This window comes from Salvelinus sp. IW2-2015, linkage group LG15 (assembly GCF_002910315.2).
Source record: "Salvelinus sp. IW2-2015 linkage group LG15, ASM291031v2, whole genome shotgun sequence".
Taxonomy (NCBI): domain Eukaryota; kingdom Metazoa; phylum Chordata; class Actinopteri; order Salmoniformes; family Salmonidae; genus Salvelinus; species Salvelinus sp. IW2-2015.
In genome coordinates, this window is record NC_036855.1 from 29,706,728 (window position 1) to 29,732,124 (window position 25,397).

The window sequence follows — 25,397 nt, forward strand, 5'->3', positions numbered from 1 at the left end:
CCCAAATTATAACAACTGAACATAATTAAATACCACATTAGCATGGCCCATAGACACTACTTATAACATGGTCATGTTATGGATTCACTAGGTCATGTCTGCCTTCTATTTTATTTACAGTACAGTGGCAGATCAATAGCTTCCTTTTCCCCAGATAAATAGCATAAGTACATGTGCAGTAAGTCAATACTGTAGTGTCCGTTGTTCACATACAGAACACTCAGAAGAGGAGAGCAGATATGACTAAGAATGCCTACAGCATGGATAATCCACTAGATTCAGRCACGGGACCATTTTTTWTTGAGCGGATGGTGAGSYGGCAGGAACAAAATTACAAATAATTTGTAGACTGCAAATTGACAACAAGAAGCCCAAACAGATATATTATTTGACTAAAACGATCACATATATCTCTCTCTCTATTATGTTTTGGAATAGTTTGGAATAGATTTACTAAATTAAAATCACTTTGGAGTTGATTTGCTGGTGTTTTTTTTACAGTCTTTTATGTCCAACAATTTGGATATAAAAGGGGGGCCAAATAAATAGAGTGGATCAGTGTGGCGAATAATTTATGTAATCTTGCGAGATCAGTCTGGTTGTACGAGGCTAGCAGGTTTCTTCCTAGTTTGTAAATTACACTGAATTGAGGATAAACCCTAAGTAGTGTCACCTGGACTGCTGCACCATCATCTCTGCTGCACAACCAGCTGAACACGTTTCAGGTGAGTTACACCTCCAAACCCCACCATAGTGTGGATGTGGAAACCCAATAACCAGGGGGGGGAAAGCCACTGATCACACCATGCAATCCAGTGCCATGTAACACTCCGACAATGAATTGTAAGGGCCGGTTGGGTTACACTTAAATACCACTATACTAAGAACCCCCTCTCTCAGACAAACTGCTGTGTGTTGTGTAGCTACTTGCAGAGAGCAGGGGTAAGGTGTCACTATTCTACAGTATGTACAGGGTGATTCATGAGAGCTATGGTTCAAGAATGAAGACATGAAGTCCATGTCAGTGGACTAAGGCAGGCAAGCAGGCAGGCAGCTTGYGTTGTTTTCACCACAAAGTGAGAGAGTGAGCCGGCAATGTGTTCCAAATGGCACCTTATTCCCTATGTAGTGCACTACTTTTGACCAGAGCCCTTTATAGGCAATTTGGGACAGACAGAGAGAGGAACAGGAGGTGAKCATGCCCTGCTCTCTGCTCTCTCTGTCTGACTATGGCATGCCATTGCCGTTAACCTCTACTAAGGTACAGTCACGTTGAGGATGTGTTTCTCCCCATGGTTGTAAATGTAGCTTTACCAAGGATTGTCACGGATGTTCAAGAAGATGTTCAGTTTTACCCTGAGTGCCCTCACAGTGTTCTACAGGAGAACCATCGAGAGCATACTGTCGGACTGCATCACAGCCTGGTACGGCAACTCCACCACCGCGGATCGCAAGGCTCTTCAGAGGGTGATATATGCAGCCTTTGGGAAAACCATTGGGAAAACACTGCCTGCCCTACAGGACACCTAAAACACCAGGTGTCGCAGGAAGGCCAAGAAGATCATCAGAGACCTCAGCCACCCAAGCCATGCCCTCTTCTCCCCGTTTCAATCACTCAGACGCGGGCAGTACAGGAGCATCATGGCAAAAACTGAGAGCTAATAGTTTCTACCGTCAGACCATCAGGCTGCTGATTAGCCACCACTAGTCAGCTACCTGCTCCCCCCACTACTCTCCCTCATGGACATCCTCAACTCTCACTTATCTTGCCTGCTACTCCCCTTATGGACATTCTTTCTTCTGTTGCTCCACCCACCCCTTCTACTCCCCTTATCGACATGCTCTCTCCTGCACCRCCCCCCCCCCCCRRTCTATGGGCATTTCACCCCCCCCAACAGACTTTACTCTGCCCCCACCCCAATGGCATTCATCACTATTGCAGTTGTTAATATGTATATTATTACTTTTTGTTTTCTATTTCACTCAATGATCAGCCTGCTGCTCACCCTATGGTTATTCTAACCCACCCCCTCAACAGTCTTTACTCTGCATACATCCCAATGGACATTTATTTATTCATAATAAATATCCATCAGCTGTTATTATGTATATAGTGCTATGTCTATTTATATTGTTTTTACCATTTTCAATATTTTATTTCACTGGTCCAGTATGTTGGAGCTCAAAGCCTAAGATTMTCACTSTACCCTGCAATCACCCCTGCAACAATCAGAATCTCTGAACCCTCAGGTCGGTGGACAATCCATCTCTGAAGCRCATGATTCYGGAGGAACAAACTGACCCGCCCAGATTTTTATTTAGCAACTCCCTTTCCGTGCTAATTAAATATTGCGCATATTTATCACTTTTAAAACCCTTTTAGAGTGGATAATTTAMGCATTTTATTGTGATTTTATCCACTTTTACTCCCGCTGATATCTCAACAGTTTAAAGCCTGGATTTTACCCGACCTATTTAAATAACTTTACCCTTTTAAACTKATCTGTCCAGGATGGTGGGCCACTGCAATAGAAGCTGACATTTTAACAACCTAAACGGACMTTTTTATTTCGCTGTAAGTAGACTTTTATTTTTTTCTTCCACACAACTCAATGGAGACACAAACAACATCAAAAATAACCATTCATCCCACTATTCAAATATTACAAACCATTACTCCCCTCCCAGTATCCTGAAGAACAAGTTTCCATCCCCTACATCCWATTTTTTATTTCCCCCTTCCCCCAACCCAAATCCTTTTACCCTAAACCGGGTTCGTATCCTATTCCAAACCCCTCCTCTATTTTATTATTATAATTGTTTTACTTTACTTCTTTATATGTTTAAATCCATTAAAGTTTGTTTTAACCAAATCAAGTTGAGGAAGAAAAAAAATAAGAATTCCACAACCTCCTCCCTCTTGTATCTTGACAAACCTGACCTTCACCAGACAGATACATGGACAAGAGGGATAGAAGAGGGCATTAAGCCCTGAGATATCCCAAAGTTCGTCATTACTCCATATGTTCAGTTCAAACACGTGGCTATAACCTAATATTGATGTATATTTGCAATGTCTTACAGTTGTGAAAAGCTCATATCTGCAATTATGCATTCATTGACAACATGAGCAATGGAAAATCCCATAAAATAATGGCTTATTTACCAGTTACCAACCCAGCATGACTTTGAATTTGGGATTATTAGAATTGGAAGCTTCCTACTGAAATGCATGTCAATAAACTTTTTTGTAGCTTTCGATAAGATTATAGATTATTTAAAAGTATAATGGTATTAGATTTTTACATTTTTTATAATACAATAAAGATTATGTAAAACTATACTCAAACTTCTGTACGTGAGCCCTGTATGCACGGGTGCTGTATTCACTGGTCTATTCTACTACAACACGTTTACAGTGCATTACATCATGTACGTTCACCATAATGACAAATGACCCTGGAAAGGCTATATTATGTCTTTCCCAGTGTGGGTACCAACTACACAACAAGGAAACGTGTTTCATTCTTGCTTACAAGTTTTCTGCCAGTCACTAGAAGCCCYCTGACGGGTGAAACGATTGATTGCGCTTTTTCATGAGGCAAATGAGACTGTAAACAAAGAGCAGCCATGTATTACTTACTTTCTGTGCAACACATCCCGTGACCCATAGTAGATACGCTGTCAAGAACACATGTGCCCAGAACGAGCTGTTGCAGTTCATTTTCCTTATTTCGTCCTTTTCTCCTACGCACACTGAACCGTGACCCGCTCTCGCTCCCACTCTCCATTCACCTGAACTCTCGGGAGCGCGCTTTCATCCTTCGTGGACCCGCATAGAAATCACAGGGGGTTGTACTGAAGCGCCCACAATTTGGCAGTCAGTCTTATTTGTCAACAATCATTTTTGACGAACATAGCTTCCCATGCACCAGCTGTGGGATTAGAAACAGTGACCTACATTTCCTTGTAGTTGGTCAGCTGCAGACCATTGATTTTGGAGTAACTTTATGGTTATGTAGTGATTTAAGAGGAGCAGAGCTCTGCCACCTGTGCCATAAAAGCCCAGGCATCTTGACAGAGGGGTAGTAGTACTTTCAAACAGGCTACACTATTCCCCCCTTTTCTCTAGAAGTGTCCGGAGCACAAACCCAATGTGAACATGTGAAACCTACTCTTGCACTGATGCCACCAATGAAGCAATAGGGGGGGCATCGAAACACAGGGCAAAGAGTGAGCTTGAGCCAGTGTAGGTGTGGGTATAGTGACTTTATGAATGAATTTCTAGCAAATTGAGAGGGGAAAGCTGTAGCGGAGCAGGGCTGAACCAGGGACCTCTGGTTACAGGGCAAATGCACTACCACCTGTGCCATAAAAGCCCACGCCTCTTGGCAGAGGCAATATACCATCATATAGGAAGGCTATGTAGCATATGTAGCATAAATTACTTGACTTATGCAGAGTTGAGAATCCTTTTGTGTAAACTCTGTATGGAGTCAATAAGATTAGCTGATATTCATAGGCATGCTGATTAACAGTYCTGTAGACCTATAGAACAAAATACTCACTAAACCGTTAATCATATTGTTTGTCTGACTTTAACAGCGTTAAGGGCAAATTAGGAGAAAATAGCATCTGTTGTCTGCCCTGTCAATGTTAATTCATCATTCCTTGACAGTGGCGATTTTAGCATGTCAATCTTGGTGGGGAAAAACTCAACAACAACATGTAGATGCATGCCAGACCATGTTTGTATGCGGCTTTATTAACTTAATGATTATTTTTTTYAATGTTKATTGTTTGCGAACTGATATGTGACACACGTATTAATGCAAAAATAACATGCAAAACAGGCATCAACAAAAAATATATATATATTTTCTTTAGCTAAACCGGTGGGGCTTTCCCTGAATGACGGGACACCACTGTTCCATGAGCATGCTCACTCATAAGCATGTCAGCGAGTATATGGGACAGTCTTGTGGTGAAACAAGATTCGGCACATTTCTTGTTGACTACATGTGCAGGCCAGAGGAATCCTTATGCAGCCTCCCTATTCAGAGTATTGCTACCTCTGCCAAGAGGTCTGGACCTTTATGGCACAGGTGAAAATGTGCTTGTACTACACTGAAGGGTTGCTGGTTCAAGCTCCTCTCTGACTGTTCCTTCTCAATTGCCACATTTATCTCCTATCTGAGATCATTAGACAGTCAGTAATCAAATTCAGTAATCAGTACCTATTCAACGCTGAAAAGGTGTTGTAGACTGTATTCCTAACTACACTAAAATAGACTTCTATTCATGTCATTGGAGAGATATTTTTGCAAATGGATATAATAATAGGCAATGCATATGTGTATTTGTCACTAGCTGTGTAATCATTGATATTCATGACACCTTAAATCTACTGATCTTTTCTTGCCACATGGTATAAGCAACTGATTAGAACTTTGATCWGTGTAATTTGTCTTCAGTTGAGTGCTGAGTAGTTAGAAACAATCCTCATCTTTAATGACAAGGCATTATCTAATCACACCCTATTTTGCATAGAGAGACATCATAATGACAGTAAAACATCCGCATGGTAATACACACTGTAACCTTTATATATTATGGMGATACAGAATTAAATAAACGTTTTTCCCAACAACATTTTGTTACAGTTTTGACAAAACTAGAAAAAATGTCTGATAAAAAGGGCGCAGTTTTACTCCACGACCGCCAGAGGGAGTAAATGTTTTTTCTATTCATTACAAAGGGGCGGGGTCTTACACCCACAACGCCCCGCGCGAGACAAAACGTCATTGGTGTCCGTTCATTATTACTGTTCGGCCAGCAACTGGTCTGGCATTTTTATCTTTAKATCTAGCTCATTTCCAAGCATAGGCTTATAATGTATACATTATTATGTAGAGAAAAATAACAATAATTAATATATAATTCTCAAAGAGAGAATTATTTAATTAGTGTTTACTAGACATCAAGTCACAAAACGATGTTATGTATCCTGATGTCAAGTATCCTAAATGGCATCCATTTAGCCACGTAGAAGCAGAACGAAAAGTCGTCTGAAAAAGGTTGGCTTGTAAACATTTTCCGTGCATTTCAACCATTGTCATGTCAATTTTTATGTATATATATATATATATATATATTATGGTTATTTATTAAACATTTTCACAATTTCACGTTGTGCGTTGATATATAAATTACACAACTTGTACCGGTGTGAAAATCGGGACATACTAGAATAATTCTAGCCCCATAAACTTTGCAGGATGACAACACACAGTTAATGCAAATATTTGTATAACTAAAGTAACGTTATGGTACTGATGTGTTAACTAACTAGCTAACTTGCAAGCGTAGGCTGTCTTTGCTTGACAGGTTYGTAAAGACAACTAACTTAGCTACCTTGCTTGTTACTGATTCCAATCAAATGTATTGGTCGCATACACGTTTAGCAGATYTTATTGCGGGTGTAGTGAAATGCATGTCGTTTGTAAAGCCCAGCCATCTTCATAACAGACACATTTGTTACTTACAATATTCAAAGGCCTAACGTTAGCTATATTTAGTAACTCAATCCACTTAACGTTAGTTAGCTAGACAGCTTTAGCTATTGCAGTTAGTGGAGTTGTTCCTCCCAACCACAATCTCCCAGTTGGTCAGAACATTTGACCAAATCTATTGTAAATAATGTACTATATCAATACATTTGCAATGTTATTATTGCAGACCACGCCCACTTTTTTATTTTCGCTACATCCACACCACGCCATCAGCGTGGCAAATCCTTTCAGATGACGGCTAATTTGCATTTAGATTACTCTTTCTTTGATCAGACTAAATACGTTATGATGCTCATACTACTTAAATATTAACTAACTAAACCTTTCATTTTCAGGGGAGACCATTGTTTTGGGTTGTSCTTCCTTGGACGCATGAATTGTATTCAACCTTTTCAACTGAACAAACGGGAAGAAAATGTTTTGAAAGGATTATAGCGTCTCTCTTCCATGGGCTCCAGTGTAACACCATTTGATTCTGTATGTAAATTGTAAACCACAAAGCAGCCGTTGCTGAGATGGAGACAACCAATGGAGAAAACCATCAACTAGACCTGATACCGCAGTCCAAAGAGGATGGTGCTGATCCTGTGGGGAATGATGCTCAGCTACTGAAGAAAGGAGGGCAGGAGAAGCCGACAACATCGAGGGATGTTGTTAATGGTAAGTGTTAGTTAATTAGTTAATACCCTAGCCTGCCCCTCAAATGATAGGATTTTATTAGCTTTATTTTTTTTATATATATAGGCATTCTAGGCAACCTGACTCTGACCTAATTCTAACTGATTTAATGATTCCATCCACTCTCATCATCAAACAATGGAGTGTGTTCTTCCTCAACCAGTTAATTGTAGGAGAACAATTKATTTCAAAAGTTAATAGGAAAGCATAACTGAATGCTTGTATTATTTTCACAGGACATAATTCTGAAAACATTGTTGTTGTTGAAGGGAATCTGCTGTAACATATAAGGAGCTCCTTATATGGAGGCAATTCCTATGTCTTCTACCAGTATTCTTTCCCAACTATGCATGACATGCTTGTGTGKGACCTCCCATCGCTTTMCCGCCTCAGGCCATCTGCCCCTCCCTGCTACATCTCTTTTTGTACTTGCATGGGGAACTGCAGTACTGTCTGGACAGAGATCTGAGCCTCATAACTCATCTACAATCCACTGTCACTTCGCAGTCACCTCAACTGCACTAAGGCTTATTTGCATGCTGTCGTTATTCCTACACATCTCACCTTCAATACAAATTGTTTGGCTATCTTGACACATGTAAAATGAATKATATCAAACTGCCACTTTCAGTTCCTAAAGCGCTAGTCTGGCTTGACAACAAAGCTTGTTTGACCGGTTTCCTGTGAAAGCCACAATAMACTTTGTCATGCAAAGGAGCCTTGCCTCCAAGTCCTTTCCTTTTTTTAAATTTCAAGTATGTCACAATCGTCTCTCATTGTGTGGTGAAATACAAACTGGATGGATGGATGCCGTAAATGACCTACTATAGTGACACACTCCACTGTCAACCCCCAACTCACCCCACTCCCTTGTTGCAGGATCTTTCAAAGCAGACGTGGTGCCTAATGGAGAACAAGTGGCACAGGGCCCGGAGCCAGGCGCTGAAGGGGACGGCCGTCCAAATGGCCCCCTCCTGCCTCCGTCGCCCCCTGCTGCTCAAGGCACCAGCCCCACCGTCAGCCCCCAGTCCAAAGAGCCATCCCAAGGTGTGGCCGCTTTCCCACCACCCATGCTAGAGAAGTCTGAGGGAACTAGTGCTGAGGGCCCTGTTCACAAGGGCGACGCATTGCAGTCGCTCAGACTGAGTATGCCTATGCAGGAGACTGAATTGTGTAAGCATACTGTAACCTGTTCTTGCATTGAGTGCCCCCCCCCCCTTTTGCTCTGGGATGTTGCTTCAGAGGTTGACTTGTTGACTTAGGCCTACCMCCATACCCTAATTTAATTCCCTTGCCTGTGCTTACTACACTCCCATAAAATAGCTAGATCGAGAGAGTATCTGTTTGGTGGTTTGAGCCTGCTTACTTTGTGCAATGCCAGTGGTCCCGTGTGGCTCAGTTGGTAGAGCATGGCGCTTGCAACGCCAGGGTTGTGGATTCATTCCCCACGGGGGGACCAGGATGAATATGTATGAACTTTCCAATTTGTAAGTCGCTCTGGATAAGAGCGTCTGCTAAATGACTTAAATGTAAATGTAAATGCCAGTGGTCATTTAATTGCTTGATTTGGGTCTTGGTGCTTCTCTTGGTAGTGGCTGTATTTMAACTAATCCTTTACTTGTGGTCTGTGGTGAATGTTGTTTTGGATGATGGCCTAGGCTTACAGGTACCATGATATGCAAAGTATTTTAAGTTTATTGGTTATATTACAGAATATGTCTCATTTTGCCTGAAGACCTTTTTTTTTACTGTGAGCCACCAGGCTAACCACTCCCACATATAATGTTTACAGTGTCACATACATAAACTCGTTTAGAGTGTCACATTCTTGGTTTTGTTCCGTTCATGGTGCACTCTGCTCTAAGTGATGCTGCAATCCGGAAGTCCTCATGCTAACTTCTAAGTTGCACTGATTTGACACCTGTTGGTTGGTCTTCAGCACACCTGGCCAATTGCAGTCAGAGCATCATCAATCAGGCATATCACCAACTGTCTGCAAACTAACTAACCAAAAAAGCTAAAAAACTAAATACGTTTGGATACTAAACTATTTTGTGTGTCACATTTMACTAACATTAATGTAATAACTAAGCGACTGGCTAATATATGGGATTGATTTGAGTCTTACTCATTTGGCTTTGTAAGTACTAGGTTACATGCAGTTTCACTTGGTGGTAACTAACCATGGTGGATGGAAAACAATGTCATACAAGCACTCTCATTTCTTACATAAAAAGGGCTCTAAACTGAGCGACAAAGTAGTTGTAGCACACATTTCCTTCTAAAATGTATTGTATGCTTGTATGACAATGTCCTAGTTATTGTTAGCATATTCTGTGTTGTATGGTGGTGCAGTTAGGCCCTTCTATTTCTTGTGTTAAACTTGCTCTTCCTGTAGCTGTCAAAGAGCAATCATTGGAGATGGAGAATGAGGAGAAGATTCGCCATGATGCTCGGCGACGCCTGGAGGAGCAGCTCAAACAGTACAGGGTGCAGAGGCACAAGGAGACGGTGAGTGTGTGTGTGTGTGAACCGCGTCAGTCACCAGTCAGACATTAATCTGGATAAAGCTGTCAGTTGCAAGCTTTACAGAGTAGAATTGAAGCAGAAGTGTTTCCCCTAGCATTATTTTGGCATGGCAGGCCTTCTTGCCTAGTTTTGTTGCTATCCACTACCTACAGTATAGTATAAAAATTATCTTCTGTTAGTTRCAGTTGAAGGGTCTGATGTTTGCAGCCCTGAATGTTTCTTCTTTGTGCCCATACAAGAAAACAAGCTAGGGGAAAACAAGCTAGGGGAAACACTGGTCTGAAGTAGACTACATCCTCTGCTCATGCTACCCTCTCTCCTCATCCAGTCCCACCGCTCTACCTTAAAGAGCCGCACTGGATTCAGCACTCTGGACCCAGACCTCATGATGCACCCAGAGGCTCTCCCCCGGGCCAACACCACCTCCATGACCACAGAGTACTCCTTCCTGCGGACCAGCGTCCCCCGAGGCCCAAAGCTGGGCAGCCTGGGCATCCCCCCAGCCAAGGAGAGGAAGTCACGGTCAGCCCGCCCCAGCAAGATCCACTCCCTGGCCGACTACAAGACTCCCGAGCCAGCAGGGGGCAGTAGTGGTGGAGGTGGGGTCAGAACTTCTGCAGACTCCTCCATGGGCTCCTTGGGGTCCAACTTGAGCTCTGTGTCCACCCTGTCAGAGGGCAGCATGAGGTCAGAGGTCAGCTCCATGGAGACGACCTCTTCGGAGGCCCCGCTGGGGTCGTCAATGTCTTTCCAGGACATCTCGGAGGTGGACGCCGGCAGCGAGTCAGGGATGGGGTCGAGGCCCGGTGGGGATGGGAACGARAGCGACAGCTCGACCTACAGCAGCGTGTCCACCTCCACCAGGGGCACTGGGACCTACGGCATGCTGGCCGCAGCAGTGGGCAGGCAGAGGGGCGGGAACTACACAGTGGAGGGTAGGGAGATTGCCCCAGAGGCTATGGGAAACTTCCCCTCACTGCAAGAGGTTCTGCAGGCTGCCAGTGATGAGCAGCACCTGCTGGAGTTGGAGCAGGACAGAGAGGGCACCGGAGAACCACGCAGCCGCAGGGACAGCTTCTCCAGCAGGTAGGCCACACCATCATCAGCACAACACTTCTGTAATGACACATAGCAACACAAACTGACTGGTGTAGTACTAGTGAATAACATCAGCACATTGCGGTTGCAGACAGGAAATAAGCAGGAACACTAGTCTACRTTAGATCATTGCTGTTATACATCGAATCCGCATGTACACTGGTTTATGTTTGCTTACTTTTCCAATCATAATTTACCATGGATTGTTCTAGAATGCCCCAGTCAATTGCACTTGCAAGATTTATGCTTATATTGTTTAATTGCTTGTTTCCTGCAGTGTGTCATTAGAGAGCTCTGTGATGGGACATGATGAAATGCTCCAGGTTCTGAAGGAGAAGATGAGACTGGAGGGTCAGCTAGAGTCTCTGTKTTCTGAGGCCAACCAGGTATAACTAAAATGTAGTAAGGACTTCACTGTCTTCAATGGCTAACACTTTAAACATAGGATCAACTAAGGTAATTWACACCTTACATGTTCAGACTTACCGTCACTAGAATAGCTAGGCTAGCACCCTACAATTCCTCCCTCTCCTCTCCAGGCTCTGAAAGAGAAGACTGAGCTCCAGGCCCAGCTGGCTACAGTCAACGCCCAGCTGCGGGACCAGGTGGAGCAGGCCCAGGCCAGCCAGGAGAAACAGAGCTCCCTCAACAAGGAGGTCTCCACCCTGCGCCAGAGCTGCTCCCAGCTGGAGAGGGCCATGTTGGAGCTGCAGGGCAACCTAGAGCGCAAGAACGCCGGCCTTTCCTCACTGTGCAAGGACCTGCAGGTAGCCGAGGAGCAGTACCAGAGGCTCATGGGGAAAGTGGAGGAGATGCAGCAGAACGTGACCTCCAGGGACAACGCTGGTAAATTGGATGGATGGAGAGCCCAGTTTTGGCATCATGCTTTTAAAACGATCATCTCCTCACAACATGCTCCASACAATAATACTAATGAAATTCGATGCGTCACTTATTATCGTGCTAAGTACAAACCGCTTTGTGAATGATTTGTTTTGGTGTTGTCCTTCTGCAGTCCAAGAGTTGCGTCAGCAGATGGGTGGACTCCATACTCAGCTCCAGCAGGTCCAACTAGAGCGCAGCACCTTGCAGAGCCGGCTGAAGACCTCCCAGGCCGAGATTGACTCACTGCAGCAGGTCCGCCAATGGTACCAGCAGCAGCTAGCGCTGGCACAGGAGGCTAGGGTCCGGCTCCAGGGTGAAGTGGCCAACATGCAGGTAAGTCTATCTGTGGCAAGGGCTCCTCCTTCTACTGAATTGATGTGTTGCAGAGTTGACGTGTTATGAAATTGATGTGGTACGGAGTTGATATGCTGTTTGACTGAGTTGACATGTTTTTTTCCCCCAGGCTGGGCAGATGACCCAGATTGGTGTCATGGAGCACCTAAAGCTGGAGAATGTGACTCTGTCCCACCAGCTGACAGAAACCCAGCATCGCTCCATCAAAGAGAAGGAGCGCATCGCCGTACAGCTGCAGAGTATTGAGGTCTGTCTCCTTGGAAATGAGGAAATATGACATGTTATGTGATTGGTGTTAGTTATATTGTGTTATGTGATTATTAAACATTTTACTGAAAAATAATATAKGATTTACTGGTAAAAGAAAATATGAGAAGTTAGATTTGAGGTTATTAAGCAGTGTGTGATCTGACCTCTGTCCTTCCTTTGGCCGTAGACTGACATGATGACCCAGGAGGCTGCCTACCAGCAGATCCAGGATGCCAAGAACATGGTGGAGGACGACCTCCAGCACAAGCTAGACGAGTTTGAGGAGGAGCGAGAGCACTTACACAAACTGGCCAACACAGCCAGCTCTCTGGAGAGGGAACTAGAGCAGGTAAAGAACTAATTGTGGGTTTATGAAAACACTTATGACAACCTTTGTATTGTTCAAAATGAATGGTATTTGATAGTCTGGGGCAGTGGTCTAATATCAATGAAAGGTGGGGCTTTTACGCACATCCAAAATAATATKAGGAGCTAGACAAAAACAAGGTCCAATACTTTGAGGAAAACTGAATGTCCGCTCACTGGTTTGCTATTTTGCAGCAACAGTTGCCTAATGTAACCCCTCTCTGCGTCCCCCACAGATGAAGTTGACCCTATCGCAGAAGGACCTGCAGCTGGAGGCCCTCCAGAAAGACCACCTAGAGCTGATGAGACAGCTGACAGCCACTCAGGAGAGCCTTCACACCAAAGAGCAGTCCATCAACCAGCTAGAGGCCCGCTACCTAGAGCTAGAGGCCACTCTGGCAGAGCTGCAGACAGAGACCAACACCAAAGACGAGAACATCCAGTATCTACAGAATCAGAAGATTGTGCTGGAGGTGGCCCTCCAGGCTGCCAGGGCTGACAAAAGTCAGCTGGACGAGGGGGCCGAGAGGCTGGGGGAGGAGGTGCTGGTGTCCTCGTACCTCCTGGATCAGCTCAGGCAGGAGGTCCAGGTCAAAGCCTCACAGGTGAGAAACAAACCGCCGTCGAGCCAATGGGTCCCATCACACACAACCCTACTATGGCTGTTGAGCAACCATGTTTGAGCTTAGAATGTTAACACCTTCTCCTTTTTCTTTTTAGATTGAAACTCTGCAGCAGGAAAACGGCACCCTGAAGAAACAAGCTCAGAAATTGAAAGAGCAGTTCATGCAGCAAAAGGTGCTTGTTTGTTTGGCTTTGGGAGGATTGTTTACACACACACACACACACACACATTCACACACAGGATTAATCTCTTCACACCTCTTCCTGTTCCCCACCCATCAGGTGATGGTGGAGGCCTATCGGCGGGACGCCGGCTCCAAGGAGCAGCTGATCAGCGAGCTGAAGTCGACTAAGAAGCGTCTGGTGTCGGAGGTGAAGGGGCTGAAGCAGGAGCTGCTGGAGGCCCAGGGGCAGAAGCAGAAGGCTGAGCTGGAGCAGAGCCGGCTGCAGAAGGAGGTGGTCCGGGTCTCGCAGCAGATGAACAGCCTGGAGAACCACTTGCAGTCCGTGCAGACCGAGAGGGATCASCTGGAGACACAGATCCAGGTACAGAATGCCTCCCTAGAAGTTTTAGGTTTTTTCTAGGATTTCCTAAAGGTTTTTTTCTTCCATGACAGTACTTGCATTACATATCCCATTGCCTTATCCGGCTATCTTTGATAGGCATTTGATAATAATCAGTGTGCGTTTGATGTCCCTCCACAGTCCCTGCAGTTTGACCAGAGTCAGCTAGCAGCAGTGACGGAGGAGAATGAGGGCCTGAAGAAACAGGTGGAGCAGATGCAGTCGGAAGCCAAGAAGTGAGTCACAACATTTCTAAAGGCAGACTGACTTCTGGAACTAGCCTGGTTACCATAGTAATGGCCCAACAAGATTCATTATGAATCTCTATAAATGGTATAAGTAAACTCGGCTAAAAAAGAAACGTCCTTTCACTGTCAATTGCGTTTATTTTCAGCAAACTTAACATGTGTAAATATTGGTATGAACATAACAAGATTCAACAACTGAGACATAAACTGAACAAGTTCCACAGACATGTACTAACAGAAATTGAATAATGTGTCCCTGAACAAATGAGTGGTCAAAATCAAAAGTAACAGTCAATGCAGCTGGTGGCCACACCAGATACTAAGTACTGCAGTGCATCTCCTCCTCATGGACTGCACCATATTTGCCACCAAACGTCCCTTTTTCAGGACCCTGTCTTCCAAAGATAATTCGTAAAAACCCAAATAACTTCACAGATCTTCATTGTAAAGAGTTTAAACACTGTTTCCCATGCTTGTTCAGTGAACCATAAACAATTAATGAACATGCACCTGTGGAACGGTCGTTAAGACACTAACAGCTTACAGACGGTAGGCAATTAAGGTCACAGTTCTGAAAACTTGGGACACTAAAGAGGCCTTTCTACTGACTCTGAAAAACACCAAAAGAAAGATGCCCAGGGCTGGTGGCATTGTCATGCTGGAGGGTCATGTCAGGATGAGCCTGTAGGAAGGGTACCACACGAGGGAGGAGGATGTCACACAGCATTGAGGTTTCCTGCAATGACGACAAGCTCAGTCCGATGATGCTGTGACACACCGCCCCAGACCATGACGGACCCTCCACCTCCAAATCGATTCCGCTCCAGAGTACAGGCCTCAGTGTAACGCTCATTCCTTCGATGATAAACGCGAATCCGACCATCACCCRTGGTGAGACAAAACCGCGACTCGTCAGGGAAGAGCACTTTTTGCCAGTACTGTCTGGTCCAGCGACGGTGGGTTTGTGCCCATAGGAGGCGTTGTTGCCGGTGATGTCTGGTGAGGACCTGCCTTACAATAGGCCTACAAGCTCTCAGTCCAGCCTCTCTCAGCCTATTGCGGACAGTCTGAGCACAGGATGTTGTTGCCATCCTGTACCTGTCCCGCAGGTGTGATGTTCGGATGTACCGATCCTGTGCAGGTGTTGTTACACATGGTCTGCCACTGCGAGGACGATCAGATGTCCGTCCTGTCTCCCTGTAGCACTGTCTTAGGAGTCTCACAGTACGGACATTGCAATTTATTGCCCTGGCCACATCTGCAGTCCTCATGCTTCCTTGCAGCATGCCTAAGCCACGTTCACGCAGATGAGCAGGGACCCTGGGCATCTTTCTTTTGGTGTTTTTCAGAGTCAGTAGAAAGGCCTCTTTAGTGTCCCAAGTTTTCAGAACTGTGACCTTAATTGCCAACCGTCTGTAAGCTGTTAGTGTCTTAACAACCATTCCACAGGTGCATGTTCATTAATTGTTTATGGTTCACTGAACAAGCATGGGAAARAGTGTTTAAACTCTTTACAATGAAGATCTGTGAAGTTATTCGGATTTTTACGAATTATCTTTGGAAGACAGGGTCCTGAAAAAGGGACGTTTCTTTTTTTGCTGAGTTTATATGAACGGGAATAACTATCTCTCTCAATCTCTTTTAGTCAGATTGCTTAGATGTGCACTACTGTTGATGTGTCTAATTGTCTTGTTTTCCTCTCTCAGGGCCATCTCAGAGCAGAAGGTGAGAATGAAGCGGCTGGGGACCGATTTGACCAGCGCGCAGAAGGAGATGAAGGCCAAGCACAAGGCCTATGAGAACGCAGTGGGCATCCTGAGTCGCAGGCTCCAGGAAGCCCTGGCAGACAAGGAGACCACAGAGGCAGAGCTGGTCAAAGTCAAGGCCCAGGTCTCAGATGGAGGCAACAACCAGGCCCTGCAGGTACATATAGTACTACCCTGATAAGGGRCCAGTGTTTTTCCTGATCAAATGACTTAACTAGGAACTAGGGTCCAGAGTTTGTTTCTGATCACATCATGTGGCAATACTCATAATATAAGATTTCAGCACATCTTTAGCTGTGGTGATATTTCTATAGCCTAAACCTATACTTGTTCCAGGATAAAATTGAGGTTCTGCAGAGTGAGCTCCAGGCTATGAGCCACAGCAAGGCCATGCTGGAGAAAGAGCTTCAGGAGGTAATTTCCCTCACCAGCACTGAGCTGGAGGAGTACCAGGAGAAAGTAATGGAGCTTGAGGATGAGGTGAGMGGTTGTCTTACCTACAATGTAGGATCTTAATTTGATCACCATTTTGCTGGAGAACGTTCCTGCAGGAAATTTAAAAGTTGTAAAATATTTTCTTGTAGCGATTACTTTTTGTCAATGAATGTCCAATGGAAATGTGTGTTTTGCTATGCTATCCCAACCCCTTTGAAAATTACTCGCAGCCAATGGTATAAGTGCTTCTCAAAGGTTTGATTGTAAAATCGTATATCTTTGTCATCCACAGCTGCAGGAGGCACGATGCTTCAAAAGGCGGATTAGGAGGCTGGAAGACGCCAACAAGAAGCTGTCCCTGGAGCTGGAACATGAGAAAGGGAAGTTGACAGGACTAGGGCAGTCCCACAATGCACTGCGGGAACATTCCAATATTCTGGAGACCGCCCTAGCRAAGAGAGAGGCAGACCTGGTCCAGCTCAACCTCCAGGTAAAAGMCTTCAATGTTACATTCTCAGTTACTACTATCACTGATCAATTAAATGACTAAACCCATACGATAACARCATTGATGGTTGCCCTTTTTCATTAAAAAGCTAACAGAAAATATTGTTTTATTCTATTCTCCTCCTTGCCCTTATCCACAGGTGCAAGCCGTACTAAAACGCAAAGAGGAGGAAGACCAGCAGATGAACCAGCTGGTCCAGACWCTACAGGTCGCCTTGGAGAAGGAAAAGACCAAAGTCAAGGACCTGAAAGAGCAGGTAAAGACTCCCAACCCAACAGTCATAATCTGTTGTCATTAACACATTACATACACATACAACCCTCCATGAAGGAGACAAACTGGCCCAGCCACAACATAGTCTTGTYTTGTCATTAACACATTGTAACATACTGTAATGGACTGGAGACAGACTGTAAATGTGTGTTGTGCACTAGGTGGCAGCAGCCAAGGCGGAGGCTGCCCACAACAGGCGGCACTACCGSGCAGCCATGCTGGAGCTGTGTGAGATCAAGAAGGACCTGCAGGCCAAAGAGGAGCTGGTCAAAGCCCTGCACAGRGAGGCACACAAACTACAGTGAGTCTAAATGTGCACTTTATAGTTTAGTGAATAAGACCTGCAATGATGCTGTGTTTAACAGATAGAGAAGATTTTGATTACKCTATGAGTTGATGGAATCGTTAGGGAATGCTCTGTCCTTGAATTTTAGGGAATAACCCCATCTAACTCAACATAATAATTTTCTTTTGATCTAATGTGTCCCCTTTATTTTAACATTGTCTTACCCTAATATAATTTCCTTCCCCTCCATAGGGCTCAGGATGAAAAACACTCTCAGGAGGTCTCCAGGTTCCAGGAGGAGCTGTCAGAGGCCCACTCCCAGCTCCAGATCCTCCAGAAACAGCTGGATGAGCAGTTCAGCAAGCAGCCTCTAACCAACCAGGAGGTAACTAGCTATACCACACCACGCTATACAATAGGCACAACCATGGTCGTGTTCAGTAGGGAGAAAAAYTTCAGAACTTTTCCAATGAGAACACACTTTTGTTTTGCTACAGTGTGCCCTACTGAACACAACCCAGGACTGAATGGGGAAGTAGTTTGTTGAAAGTGACATCGGTCAATGACTCTTGGCTGTGTTCTCTCCCCTAGGTGGAGGATTTGAAGTGGGAGGTGGAGCAGAGGCAGAGGGAAATRGAGGCCCAGAGACAGCAGCTGGAGATGGTGGAGCAGTGCAGCCAGAGGGAGCTGGACAGCCTGCAGACAGCTCTACAGGTACACACACACAGATCAAATCAGATTGTATTGGTCTCATACACATATTTAGCAGATGTTATTGCAGGTGTAGCGAAATGCTTYTGTTCCTAGCTCCAACAGTGCAGTAGTATCTAACAATTCACAACAATACACACAAATCTAAAAGTAAAAGAATGGAATTAAGTTCCCGAGTGGCGCAGTGGTCTAAGGCACTGCYTRGCAGTGCTAGAGGCGTCACTACAGATCCGGGTTCGATCCCGGGCTGTGTCGCAGGCGGCTGCGACCGGGAGACCTATGAGGTGGCGCACAATTGGCCCAGCGTCGTCCGGGTTAGGGGAGGGTTTGGCCGGCTGGGATGTCTTTGTCCCATCGCGTCCTCGCGACTCCTTGTGGCGGCCGGGCGCATGCACGCTGACACCAGCTGTACAGTGTTTCCTCCAAAACATTGGTGCGGCTGGGTTGTGTTTCGGAGGACGTATGGCTCTCGACCTAAGCCTCTCCTGAGTCCGTACAGGAGTTGCAGCGATGGGATGAGACAAACTACCAATTGGATATCATGAAATTGGGGAGATTTTTTAAAAATATATCAATATTAGGATGAGCAATGTCTGTGGCATTGACTAAAATACAGTATATACATATGAAAGGTGTAAAGCAGTATGTAAACATTATTAAAGTGACTAGTGTTCCATTTAAAGTGACCAGTGATTCCATGTCTATGTACATAGGTCAGCAGCCTCTAAGGTGCAGGGTTGAGTAACCAGGAGGTAGCCGGCTAGATGGGAACATGCACGCACACCCAACAGGGTAGTGAGGACATACAGTTGAAGTCGGAAGTTTACATACACTTAGGTTGGAGTCATTAAAACTCGTTTTTCAACCACTCCACAAATTTCTTGTTAACAAACTATAGTTTTGGCAAGTCGGTAGGACATCTACTTTGTGCATGACCAACTAATTTTTCCAACAATTGTTTACAGACAAATTATTCACTTAACTGTATTACAATTTCACCAATGGGTAAGAAGTTAACATACACTAAGTTGACTGTGCCTTTTAAACAGCTTGAACATTCCAGAAAATTGTGTCAGGCTTTCGAAGCTTCTGATATTCTAATTTGACATTATTTGAGGTCAATTGGAGGTTGTACCAGTGGATGTATTTCACAGGCCCTACCTTCAACTCAAGTTGCCTCTATTGCTTGACATCATGAAAATCTAAAGAATCAGCCAAAGACTCAGGAGAAGTTTGTAGACCTCACAAAGTCTGCTTCGATCCTTGGGAGCAATTTCCAACGCCTGAGGTCCACGTTCATCTGTACAAAGCATAAGTAACGCAAGTATAACCACAATGACCACGCAGCCTCATACCGCTCAGGAAGAACGCGTTCTGTCTCCTAGGATAACGTACTTTGGGCGAAAAGTGCAATCAATCCCAGAACAACAGCCAAAGGAACCTTGTGAAGATAGCCTGAGGAAACGGGAGGTACAAAACATCATATATCCACAGTAAAACGAGTCTATATACGAGCATAGACCTGAAATGTCCCCCAGCAAGGAAGAAGCCACTGCTCTAAAACCCGCGCATAAAAAGCCAGACTACGGGTTTGCAACTGCAGCATGGGAACAAAGATCATACTTTTTGGAGAAATGTCTCCTCTGTCTGAAAAGAAGAAAATAGAAGCATGTTTAGGCCATACATGGCATCGTTATGTTTGGAGAAAAGGGGGAGGCTTGCAAGCTGAAGAACACCCCCGCACTGGCAGCATCATGTTGTAGGGGGTGCTTTGCTGCCATGAGGGACTGGTCACTTCACAAATAGATGGCATCATCGGGGAAGAAATTATGTGATATATTGAGCACATCTTAAACATCAGTCAGGAAGTTAAAGCTTGGTCGCAAATGGGTCTCAAATGGACAATGACCCCAAGCATACTTCCAACATTGTGGCAAAATGCTTAAGGACAACAAAGTCAAGGTATTGGAGTGGCCATCACAAAGCCCTGACCTCAATCCCTAGGAAATGTGTGGGCAGAACTAAAAAGCTGTGAGCAAGGAGGCCTACAAACCTGACTCAGTTACACCAGCTCTGTCAGGAGGAATGGGCCAAAATTCACCCAACTTATTGTTGGAAGCTTGTGGAAGGCTTACCTGAAACCTTTGACCCAAGTTAAACAATTTAACGGCAATGCTACCAAATACTAATTTAATGTATGTAAACTTCTGACCCACTGAGAATGTGATGAAGAATAAAAAATGAAATAAATAATTCTCTCTACTTATTCTGACATTTCACATTCTTAAATAAAGTGGCGATCCTAACTGACCTAAGACAGGGAATTTTTACTAAGATTAAATGATATCAGGAATTGTAAAACTGAGTTTAAAATGTATTTGGCTACGGTGTATGTAAACTTCCGACTTCAATTGTAGCTGGCTAGCTCCACTGCACACTTTGCTAACATCCAGACTGTAAACCACAGATGCATCACTCTATCATTGTCCATTGTGTTGCAATTTTGTGCCTAACTTTGCCTTGCTCTGCATTCTAGGGCATTAAGGTGGAGCTGGAGTCTGTGCAGGAGGAGCTCAGCAGCACCAGGAAAGATAAGTTCATGCTGCAGGCCAAGGTGGGGGAGCTGAGGAACAGCATGAAGACTGTCCTGCTGCAGAACCAGCAGCTCAAACTGGACCTCAAACAGAACCGCCTCCGGAAGGTAKGCTACCTGAGGAAGAAGAGGCCATTTTTTTTGTCAGATGTTATGGCTTTTTAATATTGGTGTTGTGTCAAATTGAGACCTACCTGGCTGAGACTGAGGTGCACTTTTTATTTACATGTTTATATCAGTAGGGATGGTATTTCAATATTGGCGTGTTTGGTAGAATATACAGCTCATCCAATGGCTTTGAGAAGGCGGTGGATATCCAAGTGTAACATGGCATTCGGAAATATGCAGATCCCTTGACAAACGAAAACAAGTTTTTTGAAATTTTAGCAAATGTAAAAAACTAAAATATTTTTTTTCCCTTATTTACGTAAGTATTCAGATCCTTTGCTATGAGACTCAATTGAGCTCAGGTGCATCCTGTTTCCATTGATCATCCTTAAGATGTTTCTACAACTTGGGAGTCCATCTGTGGTAAATTCAATTGATTGGACATAATTTGGAAAGGCACACACCTGTCTATAAGGTCCCACAGTTGACAGTGCATGTCAGAGCAAAAACCAAGCCATGAGGTTGAAGGAATTGTCCATAGAGCTCCGAGACAGGATTGTGTCGAGGCACAGATCTGGGGAAGGGTACCAAGAAATGTCTGCAGCARTGAAGGTCCCCAAGAACACAGTGGCCTCCATCATTCTTAAATGGAAGAAGTTTGGAACCACCAAGGCTCTTCCTAGAGCTGGCCGCCCGGCCAAACTGAGCAATTGGGGAAGAAGGGGCCTTGGTCAGGGAGGTGACCAAGAACCCAATGGTCCCTCTGACAAAGCTCCAGAGTTCCTCTGTGGAGATGGGAGAACCTTCCAGACGGACAACCATCTCTGCAGCACCCCATGAATCAGATTTAAATCTTTGGCCTGAATGCCAAGCATCTGGAGGAAACCTGGCACCATCCCTACGGTGAAGCATGGTGGTGGCAGCATCAMGSTGMGGYYATGTTTTTCAGTGGGAGGGACTGGGAGACTAGTCAGGATCGAGGGAAAGATGAACAGTGCAAAGTACAAAGAGATCCTTGATCCAGAGTGCTCAGGACCTCAGACTGGGGCYAAGGTTCACCTTCCAACAGGACAACGACCCTAAGCACACAGCCAAGACAACGCAGGAGTGGCTTCGGGACATGTCTCTGAATGTCCTTGAGTGGCCCAGCCAGAGCCCGGGCTTGAACCTGATCGAACATCTCTGGAGAGACCTGAAAATAGCTGTGCAGAGACACTCCGCATTCAACCTGACAGAGCTTGAGAGGATCTGCAGAGAAGAATGGGAAACACTCCCCAAATACAGGTGTGCCAAGCTTGTAGTGTCATGCCCAAGAAGACTCYAGGCTGTAATCGCTGCCAAAGGTGCTTCAACAAAGTACTAAGTAAAGGGTCTGAATACTTATGTAAATGTGATATTTTTTTAATATATATTTTTTTATACATTTGCAAAATGTCTAAACTTGTTTTTGCTTAGTCATTATYGGCAATTGTGTGTAGATGAGGGGGGTAAACTATTTAATACATTTTAGAATAAGGCTGTAACGTAACAAAATATGTGAAAAGTCAAGGCGTCTGAATACTTTCCGAATGCACTATGTTTTGTTCTGGTTTGATGAAGGGGTATGAAAAGTTGTTATTTCCTAATAAACACACTAGAGAACATATATCACACAGAATGCAGGCTTCCTTTATGTGCTGATGTGTTCCTTTCCTGATTGAACAGCAGAGGATGGAGCCATCAAACCCATCGAACCCAGTGACCCCGGTGAAGATCCCAGACTGCCCTGTGCCTGCCTCCCTGCTGGATGAACTGCTCAAGCCCTCTGCCTCCATCAACAAGGAGCCCCTCAATAACCTGCACAACTGTCTGCGCCAGCTCAAGTAAGAAAATACCACCATGTCTTCCTTACATTCTGGGAGTGGAAAACCTGTGGGGAAAATATGCTATTGTAGCTCACGATAACCAGAATGAAATCCTTTACTCTCAAAACATATTTGTCTCACATGTGGATGGTGTATTATAATGATGTAATAGGAATTCGATGCCAGTACACTAAAGTGATTGTGTGTTTCCTGCAGGCATGAGATGGACAGCCTTCAGAAGCAGATGGAGGAGCACACAGTCACCGTGCACGAGTCCATGACGTCATGGACTAACGCAGAGGAAGAACTGGCTCGACTGGGGGTGCCGCTGGACAATGACTCCGCAACATCCACCCATCTAAACCATGTGGACAGTAACAGAGGAGGAGGAGCGGAGGAGGAGACATAGCCATTGTAATGCAACACCTTCTCAGGCAGACAGAGTGGAGTTTTATCCACAAGGCCACTTATTTTTTACCTCCCTACCTTTTTACCCCCCCATTTCCTATCAATTGCTGCCAACATTTGGCATTATTATCCCATTAGCACAGACAATGCTTGTGTAAAGTAATGTGTACTTATACCATAGCTTTACTCTTTATTTGGACTTTCCCTGTCTATACTTCTGTTATGGCTGTCATATTTATTTATTTAAAATTCAGGAATTACAATATTGAATCTTAAATAATATTGACAATTCCTCTGTTAGGGGATTCCTCCGGTCTTCTGATTTGAAGTCATTGACCCCATGTAAGGCATATTCTCTTCTGTCTCTCAAACAATCAAAATTTGCCATGGCAACTGACCCTTACCCCAGTTTAATTATGGTAGAGGTTTGTTTGRGCATACTGGTACTTTCTCATGCTCCAGTTAGATAAGTGAGACAGTTTAAAGCCTGCATAAAGTGTCTGCCATTGTTGTTATAAGCTATATTGTTAGTAACACATACTACAGACCCCTCTGAACTGTTTTTCTCTGCCTGTGAATGAGAGCCAGTCCGTAAACATGAATTCCAAATCAATCCCTAATCTCCCCACTTAGACACTCCTGAAGATCTGAAATGATTGGATGAATGTATTTTTTAAATTATTGAACATTTATTTAACTAGGCAAGTCAGTTAAGAACAAATTCTTATTTACAATGACGGCCTACACRGTCCAAACCCGGACGACGCTGAGCCAATTGTGCGCGCCCAAGGGACTTCCAATCGCGGCCTGTTTGTGATACAGCCTGGATGGTTACTGTGAAACAGTAACTACACACATTCAATCCTCTCAGGTCTACACAAGTGTATAGAGSGTGTAGGCTAGGGGTTGATTTGGGATGTAGAGAGTCATCTGGTCAAATGCCCCTATGGCTTTTGGGCTGATTGATGAATCCCCATCATTCTCCTTTTAGTACGCCTCACATTTTAATGTCATTAACATCAATCTATTTGTTTTTTAATTGCTTCTTGTTGAAAAATCAGTGTTCTCTTTTTTTATATATATAAAGCTTTCTATGGACATATCACTGTGGGCTCTGCAACTGTGTGGAATCATTCTTAACTGTGTYTGAAGTTGTTTGTTGTCTGATTTCGACTGTAGTAATGTGTTTTGCAAAGCCTTAATAAGGAATATTTTTTGAAGGACTAAATGTTATGAATGAAAGTATCATTATTCCTATTGAAAGTGTGTGTTTGCAAATCCAAACTGAATTGTTTATGGTTAAATACTTGGGTAGTCTCAACCGATGTTGCACAATTCATGAGGGCTTCCTGTAACTGACTGAGGGGAAGGTGTAAGATAACTTTTACGCAAAATGTTACTTCTTTGAGTGAGATGTATTAATTTTTGTTGTTACTATGGTTTCATATTTACTGAAAAAGTCCACCCCTTAATTGCTTGTTTAATTCCTTTGAGGTTGGTTTTCTGTCAAGGGAAACTGATTGTTCTTTGCAGAGATTAATATAAGAATATACTTTTTTTCTCTACGTATTCCTATAATTTAATGACTTGATCGTTGTGTAATAGTGTGATGAGCAAAAAAAAACATTTGAGAATGATAAAATGTTATATGCAACCTGTAAATCAAAGCATTTTTTTCCCCCAAACTAACAATTGTTAAAAGTCCAAATGAAGACACAGCAATGGGCACCATAACCTACAGCACATGCAGTTGTGATGTGACTGATGTTTTATATGCCGGTATACTCAATTCCAGACAACCTGTATCATACCAGTCAAAGTGAATAGAATATTTTTAACCACACTGTGATAACATGGGTATTTTCAAAGGGACAACCTATAGTTGAAGGGAAAGCTATGTTCAGTTGACTGGTAATTGATAACTGATAACATTGACTATATTCTAAGCTACCTTTTACTGTTATCTGCATATTTGAATACATAACATCTGTTGGTACATGGAGCTGGGATACTAGTTCTCTAAATAAACCTTGCTGTATTTGCTGTTCAATCTTTTAATCTGCAAATATTTGCATAGAACTGCTAAACAGATTAATTCCAATATATAAAATGTTAAAAATATAATTGTATTTCTCATAAAGTTGAACTATTCGTCAATGCTCATCCATTTTCTTATTTCATACACTGCCATTTGATAGATGGGTTGGCTGTAGGACTTATAATTGATTAGATTACCTTTAATTAATTGATCCCATGCTTCATCATTTTTTCCAAACTGGCTTTTCCATAGCTATCTTT

The 25,397-nt window shown here is 43.9% G+C and overlaps 2 protein-coding genes across 6 annotated transcripts in view; one reads left to right on the plus strand and one right to left on the minus strand.

Annotated features, from left to right (window-relative positions):
• The window catches only part of LOC111975057 (uncharacterized), a 33,400-nt gene extending 29,572 nt beyond the window's left edge, over positions 1-3,828 (minus strand). Inside the window, exon 1 of the mRNA XM_024003220.2 lies at positions 3,644-3,828. Coding sequence (XP_023858988.1) covers positions 3,644-3,724 — 81 coding nt within the window. The 5' untranslated portion in view covers positions 3,725-3,828. The remainder of the gene's footprint in view (positions 1-3,643) is intronic.
• A 2,011-nt stretch (positions 3,829-5,839) lies between these two features.
• Positions 5,840-25,256, plus strand: LOC111974268 (golgin subfamily A member 3). 5 transcript variants are annotated; one of them, XM_024001937.1, is made up of 24 exons: positions 5,840-6,077; positions 6,908-7,232; positions 8,130-8,423; positions 9,649-9,761; positions 10,108-10,865; positions 11,155-11,263; positions 11,417-11,723; positions 11,893-12,095; positions 12,226-12,363; positions 12,553-12,714; positions 12,968-13,336; positions 13,452-13,529; positions 13,638-13,901; positions 14,061-14,155; positions 15,874-16,090; positions 16,270-16,413; positions 16,661-16,858; positions 17,016-17,132; positions 17,311-17,450; positions 17,688-17,820; positions 18,027-18,149; positions 20,683-20,847; positions 22,552-22,709; positions 22,908-25,256. In XM_024001937.1, the coding sequence occupies exons 2-24, from the start codon at positions 7,088-7,090 to the stop codon at positions 23,098-23,100; spliced, it is 4,623 nt and encodes a 1,540-aa protein (XP_023857705.1). In that variant the 5' UTR covers positions 5,840-6,077; positions 6,908-7,087; the 3' UTR covers positions 23,101-25,256. The 5 variants fall into 5 exon arrangements, with proteins under 5 accessions (XP_023857705.1, XP_023857708.1, XP_023857709.1 ...); XM_024001940.1 differs by having other exon boundaries at positions 22,555-22,709; XM_024001941.1 differs by having other exon boundaries at positions 8,130-8,297.
• The last annotated feature ends 141 nt before the right edge of the window (positions 25,257-25,397 follow it).